The 24917-nt window shown below is 44.8% G+C and overlaps 2 protein-coding genes across 12 annotated transcripts in view; one reads left to right on the forward strand and one right to left on the reverse strand.

Moving 5' to 3' along the window:
- IDI1 (isopentenyl-diphosphate delta isomerase 1) overlaps positions 1-16888 on the forward strand; it is a 30076-nt gene extending 13188 nt beyond the window's left edge. For 3 of the 9 annotated variants that reach the window (XM_003903322.5, XM_009213881.2, XM_017962506.2), the window contains one exon: positions 1308-2143. In XM_003903322.5, the coding sequence (XP_003903371.1) occupies positions 1308-1625 (318 nt within the window). In that variant the 3' untranslated portion in view covers positions 1626-2143. The other 6 variants (XR_001906090.3, XM_017962503.3, XM_017962504.3 and 3 more) reach the window with 6 other exon arrangements.
- Positions 16889-18750: 1862 nt separating this feature from the next.
- GTPBP4 (GTP binding protein 4) overlaps positions 18751-24917 on the reverse strand; it is a 28679-nt gene continuing 22512 nt past the window's right edge. The window contains exons 14-17 of one of the 3 annotated variants that reach the window (XM_003903318.4): positions 23503-23700; positions 21728-21793; positions 20387-20530; positions 18751-19365 (exon numbers count right to left, since the gene is read on the reverse strand). In XM_003903318.4, coding sequence (XP_003903367.1) covers positions 19213-19365; positions 20387-20530; positions 21728-21793; positions 23503-23700 — 561 coding nt within the window. In that variant the 3' untranslated portion in view covers positions 18751-19212. The remainder of the gene's footprint in view (positions 19366-20386; positions 20531-21727; positions 21794-23502; positions 23701-24917) is intronic. The other 2 variants (XM_003903319.4, XM_009213874.4) reach the window with 2 other exon arrangements.

A 24917-nucleotide genomic window follows, 5' to 3' on the forward strand; every position in this document is an offset into this window, starting at 1 on the left:
GATAAATAAAGTTTTTCTTATCTATATTTTCCAAAAAGCAATCTTAAAATATGAGAAAGAAGAATGTCGGGCCAGGCATGGTGGCTTACGCCTGTAATCCCAGCACTTTGGGAGGCTAAGGCGGGTGGATCACGAGGTCAGGAGTTCGAGACCAGCCTGACCAACATGGTGAAACCCTGTCTCTACTAAAAATACAAAAATTAGCCGGGCATGGTGGGACGTGCCTGTAATCCCAGCTACTCAGGAGGCTGAAGCAGGAGAATCACTTGAACCTGGGAGGCGGAGGTTGCAGTGAGCTGATGCATGCCGCTGTAATTCCAGGTTGGGCAACAGCAAGACTCCGTCTCAAGAAAAAAAAAAGAAAGAAGAAGAATGTCACGTTTCTAGTTTGAGTGACTACCCCTTTTTTTTAACATTTAAAAAAAAAAAAACTGGCCGGGCGCGGTGGCTCAAGCCTGTAATCCCAGCACTTTGGGAGGCCGAGACGGGCGGATCACGAGGTCAGGAGATCGAGACCATCCTGGCTAACACGGTGAAACCCCATCTCTACTAAAAAATACAAAAAACTAGCCGGGCGAGGTGGCCGGCGCCTGTAGTCCCAGCTACTTGGGAGGCTGAGGCAGGAGAATGGCCTAAACCCGGGAGGCGGAGCTTGCAGTGAGCTGAGATCCGGCCACTGCACCCCAGCCTGGGTGACAGAGCAAGACTCCGTCTCAAAAAAAAAAAAAAAAAAAAAAAAAAAAACTTATCTTTTTGGTCCTACAGGAAAAAACGCAAGCACTTGAAACTAATAATATAATCATTTTTCCATATGTAATATTAAGATTTCCATATATTGTTGATAGGAGATTAATGCTTTAAAAGTTCTAATCCTAAAACTATACTCTTGTTCAAGATATTGCTGTAATACAGTGAGCTAATTTTAGATTTTTTTTTGTTACTGTGGCCAGTGGTTTTTTTGTTTGTTTGTTTGTTTGTTTGTTTTTTGAGATGGAGTCTGGCTCTGTCACCAGGCTGGAGTACAATGGCAGAATCTCGGCTCACTGCAAGCTCCACCTCCCGGGTTCACCCCATTCTTCTGCCTCAGCCTCCCGAGTAGCTGGGACTACAGGCGCCCGCCACCACACCCAGCTAATTTTTGTATGTTTAGTAGAAATGGGGTTCACCTTGTTAGCCAGTATAGTCTCGATCTCCTGACCTCGTGATCTACCTGCCTCAGCCTCCTGAAGTGCTGGGATTACAGGTGTGAGGCACCGCGCCCGGCCGTGGCCAATGTTTTAATTACTTTTTTTTTTTTAATGTCTTAGGTTCCTCCAGAAGAAATTAATTATTTGACACGAATTCACTACAAAGCTCAGTCGGACGGTATCTGGGGTGAACATGAAATTGATTACATTTTGTTTGTGAGGAAGAATGTCACTCTGAATCCAGATCCCAATGAGATTAAAAGCTTTTGTTATGTGTCCAAGGAAGAACTAAAAGAACTTCTGAAAAAAGCAGCCAGTGGTGAAATTAAGATAACGCCATGGTTTCAAATTATTGCAGAGACTTTTCTCTTTAAATGGTGGGATAACTTAAATCATTTGAATCAGTTTGTTGACCATGAGAAAATACACAGAATGTGAATATGCAGGTAAGTGATTACTGAAAAATGTCTCTGCTTAACAAACTTAGAATGACTTTTTCAGTTTAAATTTAGTTCTATCATTTAATACTATCATGAATGTGTTATATACACTGATATTTTAAAACTTGTGTGGAAAAAACTAACTTATAATTTTGTATCACATGCCCTGGATATGTGTTCTGTTTCTAAGCGACATTTGTAAGAGATTATTGTAAAATGAGAGAGAGCAACTAAAACTTAATTTAACCTTTGCAGATAACATACTTACGGGAAATTTGAACAAATAAGTGAAACCCTGTGTGTTTAGTAAGCTGTGATAAACATTTCCGGAGCACTCGCAGAGCACTTGCTATTTGCCAGGTGCTTTATATATCATTAAATTTTTAATCATAGTTCAGAAAAATGTGCAAAGGAAACTCTTGTCTCACTCCTTCAAAACAGTCCTAATTAACTTTCATATTAGCAGATTAAACTAGCAGAGCAGGTTCAAGGGAAATTAAATGATATGGACCCTAATTTGTATCATTCTGAGTTGATTGTGTGGTTTATTCATTCTGGAAACATGTTGATACTTAAAATCAACCATTGCTTTTGATAAGTGATATTGATTAGGTTAAATCTTCTTTTAAATAGTATTTACCAGTTAGCAAAGTCTGTGTTTTCAGAATTGCAGTGGGCACAGAGGTGTTCATAAAATAGGAATTGTGTCCCACTTGATAAGAGTTGCTTAAATTTGCCGGGCGCGGTGGCTCAAGCCTGTAATCCCAGCACTTTGGGAGGCCGAGATGGGCGGATCATGAGGTCAGGAGATCGAGACCATCCTGGCTAACACGGTGAAACCCCGTCTCTACTAAGAAATACAAAAACTAGCCGGGCGAGGTGGCGGGCGCCTGTAGTCCCAGCTACTCGGGAGGCTGAGGCCGGAGAATGGCGTGAACCCGGGAGGCGGAGCTTGCAGTGAGCTGAGATCCGGCCACTGCACTCCAGCCGGAGTGAGACTCCGTCTCAAAAAAAAAAAAAAAAAAAGAGTTGCTTAAATTTGATACTGTTGACATTTGGGCTGGATGAAATCCTTGTGGTAGGGAGGGTTCCATGCTGTGCATTATAGGGTGATGAGCAGCATCCCTGGACTACACACTGGATGCTGTTTGCATCCCTCTCCCGTGACACCCACAGTTATACCAGATGTTGCCAGATGCCCCTGGGGGACAGCGTCAACCGCTGTCCTATAGAGTCAGGAAATATTGTAGGGAGAAAAAAATAACAACGACAAAGGCCAGTGTTCATGTTAAATAGATTGAGATTATGGAATGTGTATATTAATGTTAAAAATTGTACCTTGATCAATGTACTTTTATAAACTTGCCATAGATATCTCAAATTTGAAATCTCAAGACAGCTTTGTTATTCTTAAATGCTGTATGATAATGAAGAAAAATAAAAATTTATTTCTTACAAAGTTAAATGTTAAATTCAATAGAATGATTCATTTGTGGTTAACTTTGGGCAATTTATAATTTCAGACAAGACTGTTTTTTGGTTTTTGTTTTGTTTTGTTTTGTTTTGTTTTTTTGAGACGGAGTCTTGCTCTGTCACCCAGGATGGAGTGCAGTGGCCGGATCTCAGCTCATTGTAAGCTCCTCCTCTCGGCTTCACGCCATTCTCCTGCCTCAGCCTCCCGAGTAGCTGGGACTACAGGCACCCGCCACTTCGCCCGGCTAGTTTTTTTGTATTTTTTAGTAATGACGGGGTTTCACCATGTTAGCCAGGATGGTCTCGATCTCCTGACCTCGTGATCCGCCCGTCTCGGCCTCCCAAAGTGCTGGGATTACAGGCTTGAGCCACCGCGCCCGGCCCAGACAAGACTGTTTAGCAAGTGTTTTATTGAAAAGTAAAAAAAAATTGCATTTTAATACTGTGTCTAGTTTGTTAAAATTTTGATATGCTAATAGGATATTGCCTATATAGTTTCTGTTGCATTTATAATATTGTTCCTGATTTTTTTAGTTTTATTTTCTAGCAAGTTTTAGGCTGAAAGCCACATATAATTAGTTACGTAAGAACTATGAGTTGCCATGGCTACTGAATTGGACATTGGAGCCTTAGACTGTTACCCTAAGCACCTTGTAAGTACTTAGCAAGGGTTAGATATTACTGTTGTTATATTACTAGGATGCCATCCAGAAAATCTAAGTAGGAATGTCTTTTGACCTGGTGATTTAGAACTCCTTCATCTTTTATAAAGAGGAGTATCAGTCTCCTAGATATAAACCACTTCTGACCCCAAAGGCAGATGTGTTGGTTTTGAACTTGAAAGCTAAGTGATATCTATATATATATTTTTTTTATTAAACTGTTTTAAATTCTTAGTCTTCAAAATATATACTTGTTTGATTCTGGTCAAACCATTGCCAACTCCTTTAAGGACAAAGTAGAGGTGGCTTTCTATATAATTGCTGATTCTGTTTCCCTACCTATATTATCAAGAGAACAAGACCAAAACAGAAAATGGTGTAATAGGAAGGAAGGCACATTTTCTTCTCACTTGGCCCTGGCACCTGGGGACAAGTCCAGGTCATACCTACAGTGGGTCCCTGTGGGAACTGCCCTCCACCTGCTCCCTAGGGGACAAGTCCAGGTCATACCCATAGTGGGTCCCTGTGGGAACTGCCCTCCGCCTGCTCCCTAGGGGACAAGTCCAGGTCAGGACATACCCGCAGTGGGTCCCTGTGGGAACTGCCCTCCACCTGCCCCCTAGGGGACAAGTCCAGGTCATACCCGCAGTGGGTCCCTGTGGGAACTGCCCTCCACCTGCCCCCTAGGGGACAAGTCCAGGTCATACCCGCAGTGGGTCCCTGTGGGAACTGCCCTCCACCTGCTCCCTAGGGGGTGCTCGTGCAGTGGTTTCATCCTCTCACTTGGATCTGTCTGCTGGACTCTCACTAAGGTTGGGAGTTCCTCATGGGATGAGGTACTCTAGATCCCCTCTTGACAGATGGGATTTTCTTTTTATTATTTCAGGTACACCTCTTCTTCACCCTTCCTCTCTAGGTGCTTTTTCAGCCCTAAGTATGTACTTACACATTTTCTAACATTTTACAGCGTGAACTGAAGTGTATATTTGTGTGTATTCAAATATCCTGACAGCTTTCTACTTTACAATTTTCACACATACTTTATACTTATTTACTACATACATGGTTTAGACTCCCAAATGTAAATCTCCAACACTGCATTCTCTTCTCTATTTTAAATTCTTGTAGGTGAATGCATAAGTAAACTGATACATCTAGACAGTAGAATGTTATTTGGCACTAAAAAGAAATGAGCTACCAAGCCACGAAAAGACAAGGAGGAAAGTTAGGTGCATGTTGCTGAAAGAAGCGTGAAAAGGCTACATCCTGAAAGAGTCCAATTCTCCAACATTCCAGTAAAGGGAAAACTGGAAACAGTAAAAAGCCAGGGGTGAGAGGGGAGGGAGGAATGAGTGGGCAGGGCACAGGGTTTTCAGGGCAGTGAAACTCTTCTGAATGGTACTAAAATGGTGGATATAGGTCATTATGCATTTGTCCAACACCAGGAGCAAGCTTCAAGTAAACTGGACTCGGGTGATAACGATGTGTTGATGGACGTCTATCGGCTGTAACAAATGGACCACTCTGATGGGGATGCTGATAGTGGGGGAGCCTGTGTGTGTGGAAGGGCTGGGGATCTATGGAAACTCTCTACCTTCCACCCAATTTTGCTGTGAACCTGAACTGGTCTAAAGAATAAAGTCTATTAAAATTTGGGTGTTAAACATGAAAAGGAGCTTAACCTCATTAATCGCTGGGTAAGTGCAAATTAAAACCCAAATTTAAAGGACCAACATCACCAAGTGTTGACAGAATAGAAAGTAACTGCTGGGCAGCACGTCTGCTACCGTGGAGCTGTTGGCCACTATCTGCTAAAGTCAAAGGGGTCGGACATGGCGGGAGATCAATGTGGATGGTTCTGCCTTCTTCTGTTTCCATTTTACTAACTTAGCAGAGAACTAATGCAGCATATTCCTGAGCTGGGAAGTTGTTGACACATTCGTTGTCACTTTGAGAAACTAGGTGTTTCCTAGGTTTTTATGCACTGTCCTATAAGTAGATGATACGGTGTGGGTTCTGGGCTTGCGCTTGCTCACGGAGCTCCTTACTACTTGTCCAGTCTCCAGTCCAGGGACGCCCCTGCAGAACATCTGCCATGATTCCATCAGCCTTGGTGTTCGCACAATCGGATGGTGTCGTGCCGCGGGAGCAGTCCTGCTACACACAGCAGTGTGAGTAAATCCACAGACCCAGTCTTGAGTGGAAGAAACCGGATACAAAAGGCACATGTGATTCCAGTGAAATAAAGGTCAAAAACAGGCGAAACCAATTAAGATGTAGGCAAGAATAGAGGCTACTTCCGGGGGCACAGGGAGCCTTGTGAGATTTTGAAAGTATTTGCTGTGTTGATAGGGTGTTAATTACATGGGTGAATATGTTAGGATTGATTGAAACAATTTGTGCACCTTTACGTGACAGCTTAACACAACATAGAATCTGCACTCTATAGAATATGGCTCAGCACTGATAGAGAATCAGTGGAGAGCAAATGGCATCTCACCTTGACAGGAGTGGACGTGCAGGTGCTTCTGGCCACTGCATCTTGGTATCAGATTGGCCAGGAAGAGCCGTGAAGACACACCCTATGTGGGTTGGGGCTCCACTCCTGAGAGAAGACAGCAAGGTCAGCTTCCATGGTGTGTGTCGGGTCCCCATGCCCGTGGGCCCCTGCTGGCAGCTGACACGGCATTGGTGGACATGATACACTTGAGCTGTAAGAAAAGAACTCTGGGCCGGGTGCGGTGGCTCACGCCTGTCATCCCAGCACTTTGGAAGGCCGACGCGGGCGGATCACAAGGTCAGGAGATCGAGACCATGGTGAAACCCCGGCTCTACTAAAATAGGGCCGGGCGAGCAAGCGGCGCCTGTAGTCCCAGCTACTCGGGAGCTTGAGCCGAGAATGGCGCGGACCTCGAGCAGCGGAGTTTGCAGTGGCTGGGAGATCCGCCACTGCACTCCAGCCTGGGCGAAGGAGCCAGACTCCGTCTCAAAAAAAAAAAAAAAAAAAAAAAAGAAAAGAACTCTGTCCCCAGCCCCAGCCCACGGGGGACAGATGCTGCAGTGGGGTTGCTTGTGTGCTGCTTGACCACATGCCCTGACGCAGATTAAAAGGAACGCACAGAGTCTGAACAGGAAAGGGGTTCCCATGCCAGGTGACAAGCCAGCTCCAGCCGTGAGGCCTTGCCTGCATCTCAGCGTGTCCACGTGCTTCCCCTTCTGCCTGGAACCTGCATTTCCTTAGTCTGCAGCTGGCCGAATCTGACTCATTGAAACCCTTGGCTTAAATGTCATCTCAGATGATCCGCCCAGGACTCAAATCTGAATCACAAGCACAAAGTGGGAGCTCAGTGACTTTGAGTAAATTACGAATAAAAACTAAGCGTATACTCACGGGTCCTATAAGGCTACATCGCTTGTGTACAGACGGCGCCCTCTCAGCAGTCGCCACTCCCATGTCAAAGGCTGCGCATGCTTCCCTTCAGGTAATGGTAGGCCAGGTGGGCCAGGCAGTGGCACAGCCCACCTCCCAAGAGCGCCGGAAACACCTAAGAGAGAATGTCAGAGACCAGATAGCTCTGAAAAGTGTAGGGCAAAATCTAGGAGAAGAAAACCTGTGCTGCTTTTTCCAAGGGGCACTGCCCAGTTCCAGTAAAGGAGCAGAGAGGCTGAGAAACGGAGAGGTGCTTCCAATAGCTGGACAGGAATGGGGGAGCAGAGACCAGGGCTGAGAGCTGCCGAGGGCAAGGCCCACAGAGAGCGTCCCAGGCTTCACATGCTAGGAAGAGGAATTTAGGGCCAGCCTAGAATTGGCTCAAAACTTGTTCTTATTAGGGAAATCTGAGATAGTTACTTCTCTAGTTTCTTGCAGAAAACCATTATCTGGAGGACAATAGCACATCACAGACTCCAAACATCCCCCATATCTTTGTCATACATAGCATCCAGAGCTCGCTGGGTGTCCACCTGGTGGGAGACAGGCCAGCGCGACCAAGTGGCCAGCACACAAGCCAGTGGCAGTGACATCAGGGCCCAGAGAATGTTGTCAGCAGCCACAAACCTAAGACACAAAGCTTAACATCAAGGAAATAAAAGTCATGACATAATTTTTAGAGGAACTGGAAATTATTTTTTTTAAAGAATCAAACGGGCCCAGTTTTGAAGGATGCCCCTGAGAGCCATCGGCCCCAGCAGAGAATCACTGCTGGGGTCTCTGTTTCTTATCACAGAAGTTCTAGAACAGTGTCCAGAACATAGTTGGCACTCAATAATTATTTGCTAAAGGGAGGAAAGAAGGAAAAGAAGATAGAATAGAACGTGTTCCATGTGAATTTTGTATTGAGGAGGCTTGACAGGCGGCCAAGAGGCCTGGGGAGGCCTGTGTTCCTGGCTTTCAACTGTTTGTTGAGCAAAGACTGACCTTTCTGTTCCCAGGGAGAACAGCCCTTCTCAATTTCATTATGGACGATGTTCTTCACCGCCCTTAAGTTACTTTCCAGAGGAAGAGAAGGAGACTTCATAGACCTATTTAAGTAAGATTGAAAGATGCTTTTATTTAAAATCTCTGAAATTTTTATACTTCTGGCCAACAATAGGCATTCTTAGAATTTTTGAAATTTACAACTTAATCATGACATGTGAACATCCTAAAGTACACATATGTCCTTGAAAATATTCCACAGAGAAGCTACAATGAAAGCTGTAAGACTGTGATTGGCTCTGTGACCATGGTTTGCAGATTGATTTGAGAGACATGACCTGCTGGCCAGGCACGTGCCAGTTGATTTGTGTCCTAAGAAACCCAAGGCGTGACACGGTGACCCACTTTGCAGGCAATATGTTTATATAAGTGATTTCAGGAGGCAAAAACTACATTAGATAGCTTTGGAATAAAAAAATTGAAAAGCTTCTAGTGATCCCAGCACTTTGGGAGGCCAAGACTGGCAGATCACTTGAGGCTAGGAGTTTGAGACCAGCCTGGGCGACATGGTGAAACCCCATCTCTACAAAAATTAGCCAGACATGGTGGTGTGTGCCTGTAATCCCAGCTACTCGGCAGGAGGAATTGGGGACAGGCAGGGGGAGGGGGCTGAGGCACAAGAATTGCTTGAACCCGGAAGGCAGAGGTTGCAGTGAGCCAAGACTGTACCATTGCACTTCACCCTGGGCAACAGAATGAGACTGTCTCAAAAAAAAAAAAAAAAAAAAAAGAAAGAAAGAAAAGAAAAAGAGCAACAAAGTTGGTTAAAAAAATAAATAAGTAAAAATTTTTTAAAAATAAAATTGAATGATCAAGAACAGAGAGAAGGCATAAATGACTAAAATCAGAAATAGTGCAGGTACATCTTTGCATTACCCAGCTAAAGCATAGTAATTAAAATCTTCCCATGAAGAAAAGGCAAGGCCCAATGCCCTCACTAATGAGTTCTACCAAACATTTAAAGAAGAAATATTGGCCAGGCACGGTGGCTCATGACTGTAATCCCAACACTTTGGGAGGCTGAGGCGGGTAGATCACCTGAGGTCAGAAGTTCAAGACCAGCCTGACCAACATGATGAAACCCCTTCTCTACTAAAAATACAAAATTAGCCGGGTGTGGTGGCACACACCTGTAATCCCAGCTACTCAGGAGGCTGAGGCAGGAGAATCACTTCAACCCAGGAGGCAGAGGTTGCAGTGAGCCAAGATCGCACCATTGCACTCCAGCCTGGACAACAAGAGTGAAACTCTGTCTCAAAAAATAAAAAATAAACAAGAAATATTATCAGTCCTTCATAAGCACTTCGAAGAAATAGAGGAAAAAAGAACACCTTCTTTTAGTTATTACAAGAAACTATACCAATGTACAGACGCCCTCCCAAAATTAATTATCTCTTCCAAATTTTCCCGATAAGATCAAGGGCCTCATTTTTTGTGATCATAGCTTAAGTGTTAATTCTTTCTTGACTTATATAGATAAAAATATCCCTATTGTGGAAAGTTATTTTTATTTTCCTCACTGCCAAAATTTTATTGATCACCATTTTCTAACGTGGATTTGAATATAATCTCTCAAGATATTTACAGAAATTTTAACCTATGCTATCAAATATCAGGAAGTGGTTATCTTAGAAGCTTGTTCTTTGGCATTTTGTTGATAGGAGCTGAAAATTTGAACAGCTCAACAACAATTGTACTTAATAATTTAGGTTAAGTTACTTGATAGTTTTAAATGTGAGAAAAGGAATGAGAAATATTGGAGAAAGGAATTGGATATAGTGAGCATGAAGGGTGTTTTCTAAGAGTATTCCTGCAAAAGACAGCGGAGCAGCAGTGGAGTAGCTTGCTGGGCAAATGAGGGCCAAAAAAACTAGCTGTTACTTAAATAAAATGAAATCATAGCCACATGCAGGCTGGTAGGAAAATTCCATCAGAGAGAGAGAAAATTTGATAGAGAAGAAAAAGGGAAATTGTTGGACGATGTCTTTGAGGTGACTATGGGTGAATCTTCCTCACAAGAAGTGAGTTTTGTTTTGTTTTTAAGACAGAGTCTCGCTCTGTCACCCAGTCTGGAGTGCAATGGCGTGATCTTGGCTCACTGCAAGCTCTGCCTCCTAGGTTCAAGCAATTCTCCTGCCTCAGCCTCCCGAGTAGCTGGGATTACAGGCATGCACCCCCACGCCTGGCTAATTTTTTCTATTTTTAGTAAAGATGGGGTTTCAGTGTGTCAGCCAGGCTCATCTCAAACTCTTTATCTCAGGTGATCCACCTGCGTCAGCCTCCCAGAGTGCTGGGATTACAGGCATGAGCCACCACACCTGGCCCAAGAAGTGACTTTTGATAAGTACACGGATCATCCATCATTCTAGGTGGACAGCAGAGGATTAGGGTTGTCCAATGCCTAGAAGATGGAGTGATGGTGTTGGGAGTGGGTATTCTCTTCTGCATGCAGCAGTTTTCTCAGAGATCTGAGAAGGTTACCCCAGTGTCAACATCAATGTGTCGGTATTTCTGGAACATGGCAAGCCCTTTCCATCTGTGGATTTCAGTCATCTTCTATGTCTGGGACATTTGTCTTTATTATTATGGCTCTCTTTTTCAAGGATACCCCTTAGCACATGCTGGATTTGTTTTACCCTCTCTTTCATACCTATAGTACTTGGCCTACTCCTTTTTAATTCTTTCCACTTCCATTTCTTTTTACTTGCTTTTCCCAGTCTTGGCCTCCATGTCTTTCTCTATATTTCACTGATATCTAGAGCCTTTTCTGTTGCTTCTAATTTGCCTTAATTGAATGTAATCATCTATTCCCAGAGTTTATTCTTAACCTCCTACCTGTAGCATTATAGGTCATCAACTATCATTCTTAAAGTTGTCACAACCTCTCTTAAGAAAATTCTCCACATATAGCCTAATCAAAATGTCTTTCTTCCTTTCCTTTACAATGTTTTCTGTGTGTTATGTATCAGAATCTGCTGCCCAGATCAACCTAGCGAAGGGTTTCCCTGTTTTTTATTCCCTAGAACATTTTACAGAGCATGACAATTCCTTCCTTGAAATTTGGATAACATTTGCCTCTAAAACTTTCAGTGCTTAATTTGGTAGTGACAATTCCAACATGTTAAATTGCACAGATTCTGGGGGCTCAACTGCATCTGCAGCCACATGACCTCGCACAGGTAATTTACCTCTCTGTGCTTCTTTCCTTATTGATATTGTAAGAATAAAGTAGTGCTTATCTCAAAAGGTTGTTATGAGGACCAAATGGATTAGTATACATTGAACTCTTAAAATAGAAACTGGCACAAAGGAAGCACAAGTGTGTCTGGCTGTCTCATTATCATTATTATTATTAGAGCTGTTGGATTATAATAGGTACAATATTGTATATTAGTTTCTTCCTCAAAGCCTAGTTCATAGACTTATTTATTATTTTTTAGATCTTTAAAAGAATATCATTTTCCCATTCTTTCTTTTCTGACTGCAAAAGAAACAAGTTTCAAACAGACCATTTGTGCCTGAGTCTTAGAACTGATTTCTAGGGAAAACATTTCAGGCATAGCCTTTTGGTTTTCTACATAACTAAAAATTACATGTATAAAGGTGAACTTATGGAAAGACAAAAGAACAAAACACATTAATCTTTTTATAGAATATTACCCATCACTGCTTTTGTGTTATTTTTGTTCTGTATTATCTGTGCCAAAGTCAACTGAGTCATGCATCCATCATGCAGTCCTCATATTCCCTAAGAGAGCTGACAGATATGGCAAACATTTTTTTGATATTTTAACAGAACCTAATTGCAAAACTATTTGGCCCAGAGCTTTAGTTGGTAGATAATGTTTGGAATATGATAGGCAAGAAATCATACAGTTTTTTTAGCTCTTCCAAACACATTGGTTTCCAAGGTCTTGCATTTATTTATCGATTTTCAGTTATTCTAAGAATTTATTCAGTAATTTCAGTCACAATCTTTTTTTTTCTCTTCCATTTGCCACCTTTATTTTTTCTTTTTAAAATCTGGGATGATACATACTGTAAGTGAATTAAAAATGTGCCGTTGAAGGGCACAGTGGCTCACATCTGTAATCCCAGCACTGTGGGAGGCCGAAGTGGGCGGATCATGAGGTCAGGAGTTGAAGACCAGCCTGGCCGAGATGGTGAAACCCCGTCTTTACTAAAATTACAAAAATTAGCTGGGCATGGTGGCACATGCCTGTAATCCCAGCTACTTGCAGAGGCTGAGGCAGGAGAATTGCTTGAACCAGGACCCAGGAGGCAGAGGTTGCAGTGAGCCAAGATTGTGTCACTGCACTCCAACCTGGGTTACAGAGTGATACTCCATCTCAAAATAAATAAATAAATAAATAGATAAATAGATAATGAAACAGTGCAAAGCATTATATTTTCAAAGTTTTTTAAATAGTAAAATTTTTGCCTCTGGAGCCTCAGAAAAGGGGCAAAAAAGAAATGGAGCTATTGAGAAATCCTTCATCCCTCTAGGCAGACCCTGCACAGGATTAAAAGGTAACAGAGTGATAGGATACAGGTCTGTGGAAATAGGAGCCATGATACAAATGGAACAATTTCTAAATAAAAATATGCTTGAGGGAAGAACTGTCCCTACCTCAAGGTGGATGAAGTAAGGCTAAGGCATCCCAGCCTTCTTACCTGGAAAGAACAATCAAAGCCTATTGTTCTTTCCTGGAATTGATGTTGGATAAGCCAAGAAATTGAGCAAGAGGGAGTGCATGTTGTTGAAAACCAGTTAAATAAGGCAAAGGTCAATTACATATTTACATTATTATTATTATTATTATTATTATTATTTTTGAGATGGAGTCTCACTCTGTCACCCAGGCTGGAGTACAGTGGCATGATCCTGGCTCACTGCAACCTCAGCTCCCCCAGATTCAAGTGCTTCTCCTGCCTCAGCCTCCCAAGTAGCTGGGATTACGGGCACCCACCACCATGCCCAGCTAAATTTTTTTGTGTATTTTTAGTAGAGACAGGATTTCACCATGTTGGCCAGGCTGGTCTGGAACTCCTGACCTCAAGTAATCTGCCCACATCAGCCTCCCAAAATGCTGAGATTACAGGAGTGAGCCACCATGCCCAGCCAAATTTAAATGAAAACTGAAGAAACTCTAGCCCATGTACACCAACATCTTTCATAACAACAATCAAACAGATACAAGTCAAATCCATCTTGAGTGGATTTAAATATCAAATGGTGACATCTTTACACAACAGTCTGCCTCATTTTTGAGTTGTACATTGATGATCTTATATAAATAATTACATGGTTTTAATTATAAAATTAGAACTCTATCTTAAGGGTATTGTCTTTATCTGTAATATTTTATCAATATAAAACATTTTATAATTTTTATTTTTCTTTTATCAAGGCTTTGCTGACATACAGGATTATTTTAAGGTATTTAAATCTACAATTTTTTGTGTGTTTAGAGTTCCGACTTGGTGTCTTGCCTGTAAAGATTTTTCTTTACAGAATATCATGTAATTATTCATCCATATATATTTCTAGTACTTTTATGCTTTCATTTTTAAAAATTAAATCTTAAATTCACATAGATGTCTCTAATATGACATTAGAGAAAATGATGTAACTTTCTAAAAACTAACCACTTATATCATCGATTCTGAAATAATTTATCTTTTTCTAGCTATTTTAAATGTCACCTTAATCATACATTAAAATGCTAATGTTAGGTGGGGCGCGGTGGCTCACGCCTGTAATCGCAGCACTTTGGGAGGCCGAGGCCGGCGGATCACGAGGTCAGGAGATCGAGACCATCCTGGCTAACACGGTGAAACCCTGTCTCTACTAAAAATACATAAAAAACTAGCTGGGTGTGCTGGCGGGCGCCTGCAGTCCCAGCTACTCAGGAGGCTGAGGCAGGAGAATTGCTTGAACCTGGGAGGTGGAGGTTGCAGTGAGCCGAGATTGCGCCACTGCACTCCCACCTAGGCGACAGAGTGAGACTGCATCTCAAAAAAAAAAAAAAAATTAAGAAACTATATGAGTTTCTGGGTTTTTTTGTTTTGTTGTTTCTTTGCAATGCCAAGTTACTTAAATGCAGAGGAATTTATCAACCTAAGGATTTAGGGGGATTAAAATAAATAGCATTTAGCATAAAATTAACTAGGTAATAATAAAAATTGTTATATTACAGGTCTTAGAGTTTTAATTATCTTGTACTTCTTAAAATTACAACTTTAAAAATTTATTTTTAGAGGGGAACAGCATTTATGTCAATTGTGGTCATTTAAAGTGTCTTGGCCTATGCTGTCCTCAAATTTTCAAAACCAGACCTTGCCTGACCCATGAAAGCGAAGGGCTAAGCATGGCCAGCTGTGTCCGAGGAGGTTTTGTCCTCCCTTAGTTCTTCCTCGGATCCGCAGTGGGTTGATCCTGCCCTTTCTGAAATCCACCACCATGTTTGCTGGTCAAATTGTACCCACTGGCTCCTTGGTGGAACTGAAGGCAGTTTGTTGCAGAAAAATTCAGGAGCTGCAAAGTTAAGAGGCTCAACTGTAGCACAGAGTCAAGTTTGCAAATAAAGCCCCTGGAGCTAAGATTTCCTTTCATGTGTTAGCTGCCTCCAGGATACCTAGGGGCAGGTGGGAGTGCCAGCTCTTGTACTTGGAAGAGTGGATTCGGCTTTAGACAAACTCCTGCAGAGTGACCCAAGGAAGCACTGAGGGTCTGAGGAACGACAGGGAGCAGAGATTTACTGAGGAGAGTGTGACCTCCCGTCATAGCACCATTGCTGTTACTTGAGTAAATTAGGTAGAATCTTTCAGTAAGAAAACTTGGTCAAAGGTATTCCAGCAGAGTCTTCCTATGAAACCATGCTCACTCATCACCACCTTCCAAGTGCAGCCCAGCTTCCTCAGCCCAGCTACTGCAGCCACCCACCCCGCAGCCCCACCACCTCCTCCTGCCATCCCATGGCATCTCAGGTCCTCTGTGGGTACAAAACGGAGTGGGAACCAGTCCCTCTCCCAAGACATACTGGGATAGTGCCACGGGACATGTGTGTGCACATCTGCAGGAAGGGCCGCAGGAGCAGTCAGGGCCAGCCCTGCCAGGCGGTCATGTGGAAGACCCTCACCAAGCCCACAGCCGTGGAGGCTGGAGGCGGATGCTGCTCTGAGAACCCGTGACAAACCCACTCCTCCCCTGCCAGGCCGTCATCTGCTGATGACGGATGATGGTTTTACCTGAAGCGTCTGCATTTGTATTTAATATATTCACTTTTCAGGAATAAAGAGGGATATTCCCATGCATTTTTTTTCCAGGGTATTTTACCAACTCCTGTTGTAGCCACCCATTATACAACCCAGCAGAACTGGAAGAAAACGATGCCATCGGAGTGAGGCGGGCGGCCCAGAGGCATCTGCAATTCCTGGGGAGCAGGTACACACAGCACCCAGTCACGGCTGTGTCCACGGGAGTCCAGGTTGGCAGTGGGCAGAAGCTGAACAAAGTCCAGGCTGGATCTGTGCTGTTGGCCTCATGAAGCACCGTGAGGATGAAGGATGGGGCTGTGGATGGGGCTGTGAATGGGCTGTGGATGGGAACGTGAATGTAGCTGTAGATGGGGCAGTGTGAGTCTTTGTGTGTCCCAGGCAGGGTTGAGACTGTGCAGGAATCTGTCGGCCACACACCAAAGAGGAAATGCAAGTGTCCACTAGAAAGAATGTCCAGGATCCTGTGAGCATATGTGTTAACTTCATCCATTCAAGAACATCTTTAAGAGAGGACGGATGTTCTCCTGACAGTGCTGGCCGGTTTCTATGGGATTTTCTGTTGAGGATGTGTGTGTGACAGGGTTAGTTCTTTAAATGAAGACACAGACAGGTTTACTGGAACCAAGAAACCAAAGCCAGTTTATCATTCAGACTTGAGTCCACAAAAATTTACTTAGCTAAAATTGAGGTTTTGGAAATTATCAATTACCAAAAGAAAGTGTTCATTTTCTTTGAGGAAAACAATGTGTTTCTCTATTTTTCTGTAAATTCTGTTTTACATGTGTGAACACTGCACCAATTTCTGTCAGATTTCTCCAGAGGACATTGTGTTCATGACAATCTATCACCACAAGGCAAAATCAGACAGAATTTGGGGAGAGCATGACATTTGTTACCTTCTGCTTGTGAGGAAGAATGTCACCGTGAACCTGGATCCCAGTGAAAAGAAAAGCATCCTCTACCTGTCCCAGGAGGAGCTGCGGGAGCTCCTGAAGAGGGGGCCAGGGGCGAAGTCAACGTCACCCCCTGGCTAAGAACCATTGCCGAGAAGTTTCTGTACCGGTGGTGGCCTCACCTGGATGATGTGACCCAGTTTGTGGAGCTTCACACAGAGTATGAGAGGCAGGGAGGTCGAGTCAGCCATGTGGAATGCTCTCAGTGCAGGCAGACACACCATCGAGGCAACAACACACCCAACACAGGGCGAAAGGGGCATGTGATTGCCCATCAGCTATAAATCACTCGTTTCCTTTTCATCAACTTTGTCATGTCTTCGTTTTCCCTTTCCTTTATTTCTATATTTCTCATCTGCCTGGTGGCACGGAGGAAATTTAACGTTTCCCTTGTCCCAGTTTCCATTTTATTTTTTTTTTTTTTTTTTGAGACAGAGTCTCGCTCTGTCACCCAGGCTGGAGTGCAGTGGCGCGATCTCGGCTCACTGCAAGCTCCGCCTCCCGGGTTCACGCCATTCTCCTGCCTCAGCCTCCCGAGTAGCTGGGACTACAGGCGCCCACAACCGCGCCCGGCTAATTTTTTTGTATTTTTAGTAGAGACGGGGTTTCACCGTGGTCTCGATCTCCTGACCTTGTGATCCGCCCGCCTCGGCCTCCCAAAGTGCTGGGATTACAGGCGTGAGCCACCGCGCCCGGCCCCAGTTTCCATTTTATAAGCACTTGGTCGATGAACAGCGGCTGATCCCAAAAGTCTTGGGGAGAGCTTGAGAGTTCTGACGCAGGCGGACTAGCATGGCTGGACCGTGAGGCTGCCTCCCCACAGCTTTATCCGAGCCTCCAAGGTCAGGAGGGGTCTCTGCTCCATCTGTTTCTTTCTAAATCACTTATTTCCAAGTGCAACACAAGGTTGCATTTTTTTAAAAAGACACATTCAATTTTGCATCTTAAGCCTTGGCGATGTGCATTTAAGTTCACCTTTCAAATGAATTTAGACTTACAGATATTACATTCCTAATACGAGCAGTACAGAAGATGTGTATGGTCTCAGCCAAGTGACTCGACGTTTATCCACTTCTGTTCATTTGATTACATTTCAGTAATATGCTTACAAATAAAGACATACTTGCTTTAAAACATACTGTTGTTGTTGGACACAAAGTAACTACATATTAGGTTTTGGTGTTTAATACGGAGAAAGAATTTCAAAAACCAGACCTAGTAAATTTTTTTTTTTGACACAGAGTCTTGCTCTGTCACATAGGCAGGAGTGCAATGGCACGATCTCGGCTCACTGCAACCTCCGCCTCCTGGGCTCAAGTGATTCTCCTGCCTTAGCCTTCCGAGCAGCTGGGATTACAGACGCCCATCACCATGCACGGCTAATTTTTCTATTTTTAGTAGAGATGGTGTTTCACCAAGTTGGCCAGGCTGCTCTCGAACTCCTGACCTCATGATCTGCCCACCTTGGCCTCCCAAAGTGCTGGGACTACAGGCCTGAGCCACTGTGCCCGGCCCAGACCTGGTAAATTTTGAAAATTGTCACATGTAATCCAGAAGTGTGACCAACTAAAATCCTTTCCTCAGCTATAATGTTGATTGCGACTTGATAACTCATCTGTGGTGGCTCTCGGATCCCTGTGTGTCCTCAGGGCTCCAGGAGCACACGGACCCCCGGGCGAGTCCCTCCGACCCCACAGCTCTTCATCTCAACGCTCCCCGGCAGGTGCTTCTGAGATGGTATTGGGGGTGTTTCTGTGTTTTACTGAACATATATACTTCAGGGACAGGCCACAGAAATAGGAGAATGCCCATATTTAATTGCCTAATGCCTCCAGCAACACTTTACTCCCACAAAAGTATTTTTGCTTTAAAACAAAATAGAAATGTCATATGTTTTTTGCCTTTTTATTTGGTCAAATCAATAGTGACTATAACTGAACCAAAACATGGCTAAGTATATCAACACTACTTTCTTTTTTTTTTTTTTTTGAGATGGAGTCTCGCTCTGTGGCCCAGGCCGCAGTGCAGTGGCGGGATCTCAGCTCACTGCAAGCTCCGCCTCCCGGGTTTACGCCATTCTCCTGCCTCAGCCTCCCGAGTAGCTGGACTACAGGCGCCCACCATCTCGCCCGGCTAGTTTTTTGTATTTTTTTAGTAGAGACGGGGTTTCACCAGGTTAGCTAGGATGGTCTCGATCTCCTGACCTCGTGATCCGCCCATCTCGGCCTCCCAAAGTGCTGGGATTACAGGCTTGAGCCACCGCGTCCGGCCTAAAACTACTTTCTTCTGGAAGTTTATTTTGGATAAAATAATTGAAGACAGATTACAATGAGACACTGTACAATAAGAGTAGAAAATAATTTAGGAGGGTATTTTTAGCACGGATTCCGACACATTCATAAACATGTTTGCTCCCAAACTCTTACAAAAGAAAATAAGGTTTTTCTCCATCAAGAACAACCCAGTTACACCAGTAAATCTTACCAGTTCTGAAAATCTGAAGCGACTGATACTCCATTAAATGTAGAAATATTGTCTACTCAAAATATTTGTAATATTATGCAGTGACAAAAATTTCCCACATCTATATAGGGTTAACCATAGTTTTCAGCAAAGCAACAAGTGCTTTACTTATTTTGTCTTTTTCAGTTTATACAGAACTCCAATTTCATGAAACCACACTGTGCCAAGCCAGGAAATAAAGAGCAACAGTCTAGCCAAGCCACAATCAAACGGATACTATCTCCTGTCCTTTTTGCCAGCTTTCCTCTTCCCAGAGAGCAAGTGCTTAGGCTTCATATCGAACACGTGTCTGTCTGCCTCCCCTTTCTTCCCCAACCGATTCATCTTCTTCTGGGCATTCTTCATCATAGTCTTGGCTTTCTTCACCATCTAAAAGGAGGAGAAAAAATGAAGTGTGTTCATGGCTTAAAACCAATGTACCATTCTGAATTTGAACTACTGGGTAACAATCCGTTTTAATGGCTCCAGTCTGTTCAGTGAAGAGACCCTGTAACATCTCTTTTCTCTTAAGCCCAGCACAGTATCTGCAGGAACTCAATGAATATTTTTGTATAAAGACTGGAGGAAAATCATACCCAGGACAAGCTTTACACCCAGGACTAGCTACAGTTTAGACCTAGAAGGTCAGAACACATCTGTTTTAACTCCCTCTTATACAACCTAAGGACTCAGGCCCGTGAACCTGTTTTGCTCAGGTCTGATTGACAAGTGGTAATGCCAATATTAACAGCCAGGTTTCAAGATGGCAACGGCACAGAGGAGTGAAGCTCAGGCTTCTATGAAGGAGACTGCAGTTTACACACAGACTTTCTCCTGCATCTCCATTGCCACAATGTTGAAACTAAAAGTTGTTGTGTTTAATAAAAGGACATTTCACCAAGAGAGACTGTACATCTAAAGTGTCTTTACCAAAAGACATTACAAATGAACTAAATGTGACTCAAGCTCTCCACCTGGGGGGAACAATCCTGCAACCTAAGGATGAGCAGGATCACCCGCCAATCGACCCAGGAGTTCCCTCTGGCTGTTCCTCCCACGGGGGGCTTCCTGGGACTTGAGGTCTCCTGGTGCTCAGCAGTGGCCACTTCCTCGCCCTCTTCAGACAGCGGGGCCTGAGCCCAGACTGCCGGTGCTGTCAGACCATGCTCTGGCCACCCTCCGCAAAAGGAAAGTGCCACGGAGGGGTCCATGCAGGGCAGCTGTCCAGGGGTGTCCACTTGTACCCTGGCCCATGCTCTCCTCTAAAGGATGCCACAAAACAAGGGCAGGCAGTGCACACAACCCCCTGCCATAGCTCCTGCAAATGGCAACTGCTGGTGTTTGCCCTGAACCCTGTGCAATAAACAACAGAGGCTGTCATTTTATCACATTACACAACACAGAGACTGACCTTGACATCCCTAAGACCAGAAACGTCACGTGGAGTTCGAGAGCAGCTCCGACTCCGGGCCACAGAGGACGGGGGAGCGGAGTCTTCCCGCTTTCTTTTCCTAGTGACGCTCCGGGATCTTCTTGCCTGGACTGCGTAGTGGGCCTGCAAAGCAGGGAAAGCAACGCTGAGCGCTCAGGACCCCGGCCCCGCTCCCGGGCTCAGCGCTCAGGACCCCGGCCCCGCTCCCGGGCTCAGCGACAGGCATGAGGTCACTCCAGCAGGAGGGGAGGAGAGGAGTGTTTGAACCATTACCACATGGGCTAAAGATCTTGAAAATACATATTTTCATATTAGTGACACCATTTCAAGTTCACATTAGTAACAATTTCACATTAATTGTTGGTCAAATATTCTTATTCGCTTAACAGAAGCTGCTTTATGTAAGAAAGCTGATTTTAACTCCACTTACAGAAACTTAGAACTCTCATTTAAAAGTGATTATTAGAGTATAGCATCACAATTTGTATTTCAGACATAAATAATGCTCTGTCCCTCATCTTCCCGTTTTGGGGGTTACTGATATGAACACAAAGGGACAACCATCAGACAGAAACCGTCAGACAGAAACTGCAGACTGCACATCTAGAGGACAGGGTCTGCAGCCACACCCTGGGCACGTCACCGCGAGGCCTGGTGCTGCTGTGGACACACCCTGGATACGCACAGAGCTGCCTCCTGCGGGCTGTGAAGCTTTTTATTTTTTTTTTGAGAGAGTCTTGCTCTGTCGCCCAGGCTGGAGTGCAGCCTCAACCCACCACTTCAGCCCAGACTCAGGGTCAGGGAATCCTCAACCCAGCCCCAGGGCCAGAAAATCTCAAAAGACGAAAACTGGAAGCTCTCATTTCTTTTGCTGTCATTTCCCACGGCTTTCCAAAACCCTGGTTTGTTTCCTTCCTTTCCTTCCTTTCCTTCCCTTTTTCCTTCCTTCTTTTCTTTTCTCTTTTTCTGAGATGGAGTCTCACTCTGTCACCCAGCCTGGAGTAGAGTGGCGTGATCTCAGCTCACTGAAACCTCTGCTTTCCGGGTTCAAGCAATTCTCCTGCCTCAGCCTTTCTAAGTAGCTGGGATTACCGGCATGCACCACCATGCCCGGCTAATTTTTTGTACTTTTTTTCAGTACAGACTAGGTTTCACCATGTTGACTAGGCTGGTCTCGAACCCCTGACCTCATGATCTTCCAGCATGCCTTGGCTTCCCAAAGTGCCTGGATTACAGGCGTGAGCCACCGCATCCGGCCGGTTTTCTTTATTAAAAAGGTGTATCCAGCCACATAAACACATGAACCGCCCCCACACTCACGTCGTCTTTATCGTCCATGTCAACACCAAGACTGCGCATCTCCTTCTCCAAAACTGTCCTCTGAACCTGAAAAGGAAAAAAAGAAATATTTGCTTTAAATTAGTTTGATGAAATGCTGAAAAAAACTTAAAGACAATATATATGTATATATATTTTGCACAATTATACTTATTTTAGAAGTTGCAATTTTTACTGGGCCTTGCTTTCATGTTTTTGGATAGCTCAATTAAATCCCACGGAAACTAACATTTACGGAGCAATTGCCGTGGGAAGCATCAGGTATCCTCTACGTCTGTCTGCTTTTCACCACCACACGGGGGAGTGTCCCCTCTACGTCCGTCCGCTCTTCACCACCACACGGGGGAGAGTGTCCTCTACGTCTGTCCACTCTTCACCACCACACGGGGGAGAGTGTCCCCTCTACGTCTGTCTGCTCTTCATCACCACACGGGGGAGAGTGTCCCCTCTATGTCTGTCTGCTCTTCACCACCACACGAGGGAGTGTCCCCTCTACGTCTGTCTGCTCTTCATCACCACACGGGGGAGAGTGTCCCCTCTACGTCTGTCCACTCTTCACCACCACACGGGGGAGAGTGTCCCCTCTACGTCTGTCCGCTCTTCTCCACCACACGGGGGGGAGTGTCCCCTCTATGTCTGTCCGCTCTTCACCACCACACGGGGGGGAATGTCCCCTCTACGTCTGTCTGCTCTTCACCACCACATGGGGGAGAGTGTCCTCTATGTCTGTCCGCTCTTCTCCACCACACGGGGGAGAGTGACCGTCTCCATCGGAGGTGAGACACTAAAGCTGAGGTTAGCGAGGCAGCCTAAGGCAAAGGCAGTGCGCCAACCTCTCTCCTCCCAGAGATGGCTGAGCCCCTCCCGGAGAAGTAAAAAAATGTCCAAGTCCGCCATAACCAGTCACTTGCCACCATATGAAAACTGTGTGTTCAAACAGGAAGACCCACTGAGAGGCATCCTGAATGTCAAGTGACTTCTCTGGTGACATGTTAACCGCCCTGCATGTGGGCTTTCTTTTCCCCCCATCCCACCCTGCCACAGAGCCAATAAATTGCCTTTTGTAGACTGGGTCAGGTTTCTGTAAATTGCTAAAGAGTCCAGATTTAATGCAGAAATTAAACAACAAGAAAACCAGCCGGGCGTGGTGGCTCATGCCTGTAATCTCAGCACTTTGGGAGGCCAAGGCAGGCAGATCACTTGAGGTCAGGAGTTCGAGACCAGCCTGGCCAACATGGTGAAACTCATCTCTACTAAAAATACAAAAGTCAGCCAGGCGTAGTGGCAGGTGCCTGTAATCCCAGCTACTCAGAAGGTTGAGGCAGGAGAATTGCTTGAACCTGGGAGGTGGAGGCTGCAGTGAGGAGAGACTGTGCCATTGCCCTCCAGCCTGGGCAACAGAGCAAGACTCCATCCCCACCCCCGCAAAAAAGAGAGAGAGAGAAAAGGACAGGAAAATGTTAACTGATAGCCTTAAATGTCTGTGAATCTTAAGTTACAGTTTTAATCTGTACAACTGCAAAAAGACTGGATCTAGAATAGTGCCAAACTCGAAGCTGAAAATCACCAAGAAAGGACACAGTAAAGAATATGAAAGATCAGGACGTGAGCAATCTTGCAAATCCATAAACCAATAAAACAAGAATGTGCAATCTTATGGATCATGAATGGGTGGAAAGTTGTTATTCAGCAATGATCACACAGGAATCCAATCTGCAAAAACGAGATCACACCTCTTTGGAAAGACACAAACTTGCCTTCTTAGCTGTTCGCGGCATCCTGGGTCCCTGGGTATTCTTTTCTTTGGACTCCAGAATTTTCAACTTCTTTTTCTCTCTAATCTGATTTGCCAGCTGTCGGATTTCCAGCATCTCCTCATCTTCACTCTCAGATTCACTGTCATACTCTCCAGCAGCTGTTCTCAGCTCTTCTTCTTTTTCTAATTCTTCCAATTTCTTTAAAAATAGAGTTGTAATTAAACAAAATTAACAGTGAGAAAACCCCTAAGTCAGTGAGTGTGGCAGTGTGTATATATGAGCTATGTTTCCCTGCCTCGAAAGACAGAGCGATTGCCCTGGTCCGGTCCTACCTGGGCCCTGCCTACGTGCCATTTACCTCACAGGGAGGGTTCTGTGAAGAAAATGGAGACCACGTGAACGCCAGCTGCCAGCAAGTCAGGAACCGCTGTGCACCGTTTCCCTTTTGTAAAACAATTAAATTCCAAGGCTAAAAATGTGCAGAGACTGCCTCCTTCACTTCCAATGCTCCCAGCAGACACACAAAAGGAACTCAGTCCTGAGAAACTGAATTCGTGCCACATCCCATGTATCCGTTCTAATGTCACCCCAAATACAACATCACTGGATACAAATAAGACAAAAATGAAAACTAAAATACATGCATGTTTATCACACCCTAATGAAGCAACCCAGTCAGGAGCCCAACAGGCAGACGTGCCTGCGTGAGACTCTGGCCAGGAGTGCAGAGGGTGAGGCTGGGGGGCCAGGCTTTGTGGAAGCGGATGGCACGGGCACAGCTGTGTCGGAGGAGGGGAGTCTCAAGGCTTCTCAGGCCCGGCAGCGCGGACTGCAGAGGGGAAGAGGCTGGGAAGGCAGGCGGCCACTGCAGGGACAGTGAGGGCATGGGCTGGACGGGGGCCCCAGCAGTGGCGAGAGCAGATGCCCTGAGGCCACTCCTCCAGCACCAATGAAATTGAGATGCTGCCCCCAGAATCTGCTATCCCAGAGTCTGCTATGGAGGCACAGGAAGCACAGAGACCATGAGACTGAAAATGCGAACTCAATTATGGAGGGCCTGTGGGAACCAAGGAGTAGAAACGTGGGACATGCAGAGGGCAAGTATTATATAAAGCATGTTTCACACAGCTCAACTGAGAAGGCAGGATAACAACTAATGGAGGACACGGTTTAAGTATGTTTTCGTTTTTTAAAAGGATGAGTAAAACTTGTGGACATTTATATGCTAAGAAAAAGCATGTAGGGAGGGGATTGAGGCAGGAAAAAGATGTGACAGAGGAGAGCTCAAAAGGAATAGGGCCCAGCAGAGCAGAGCCCATCCCTGCCAGAGTCTCGGGGTGGGGAGGAGGTGCAGGGGGCAGAGTCAGGATCGAGGGGACAGGCCCAGAAGCTGTGCTGCTATCTTCCAGCAGTAA

This window comes from Papio anubis, chromosome 11, assembly GCF_008728515.1.
Source record: "Papio anubis isolate 15944 chromosome 11, Panubis1.0, whole genome shotgun sequence".
Lineage (NCBI taxonomy): Eukaryota > Metazoa > Chordata > Mammalia > Primates > Cercopithecidae > Papio > Papio anubis.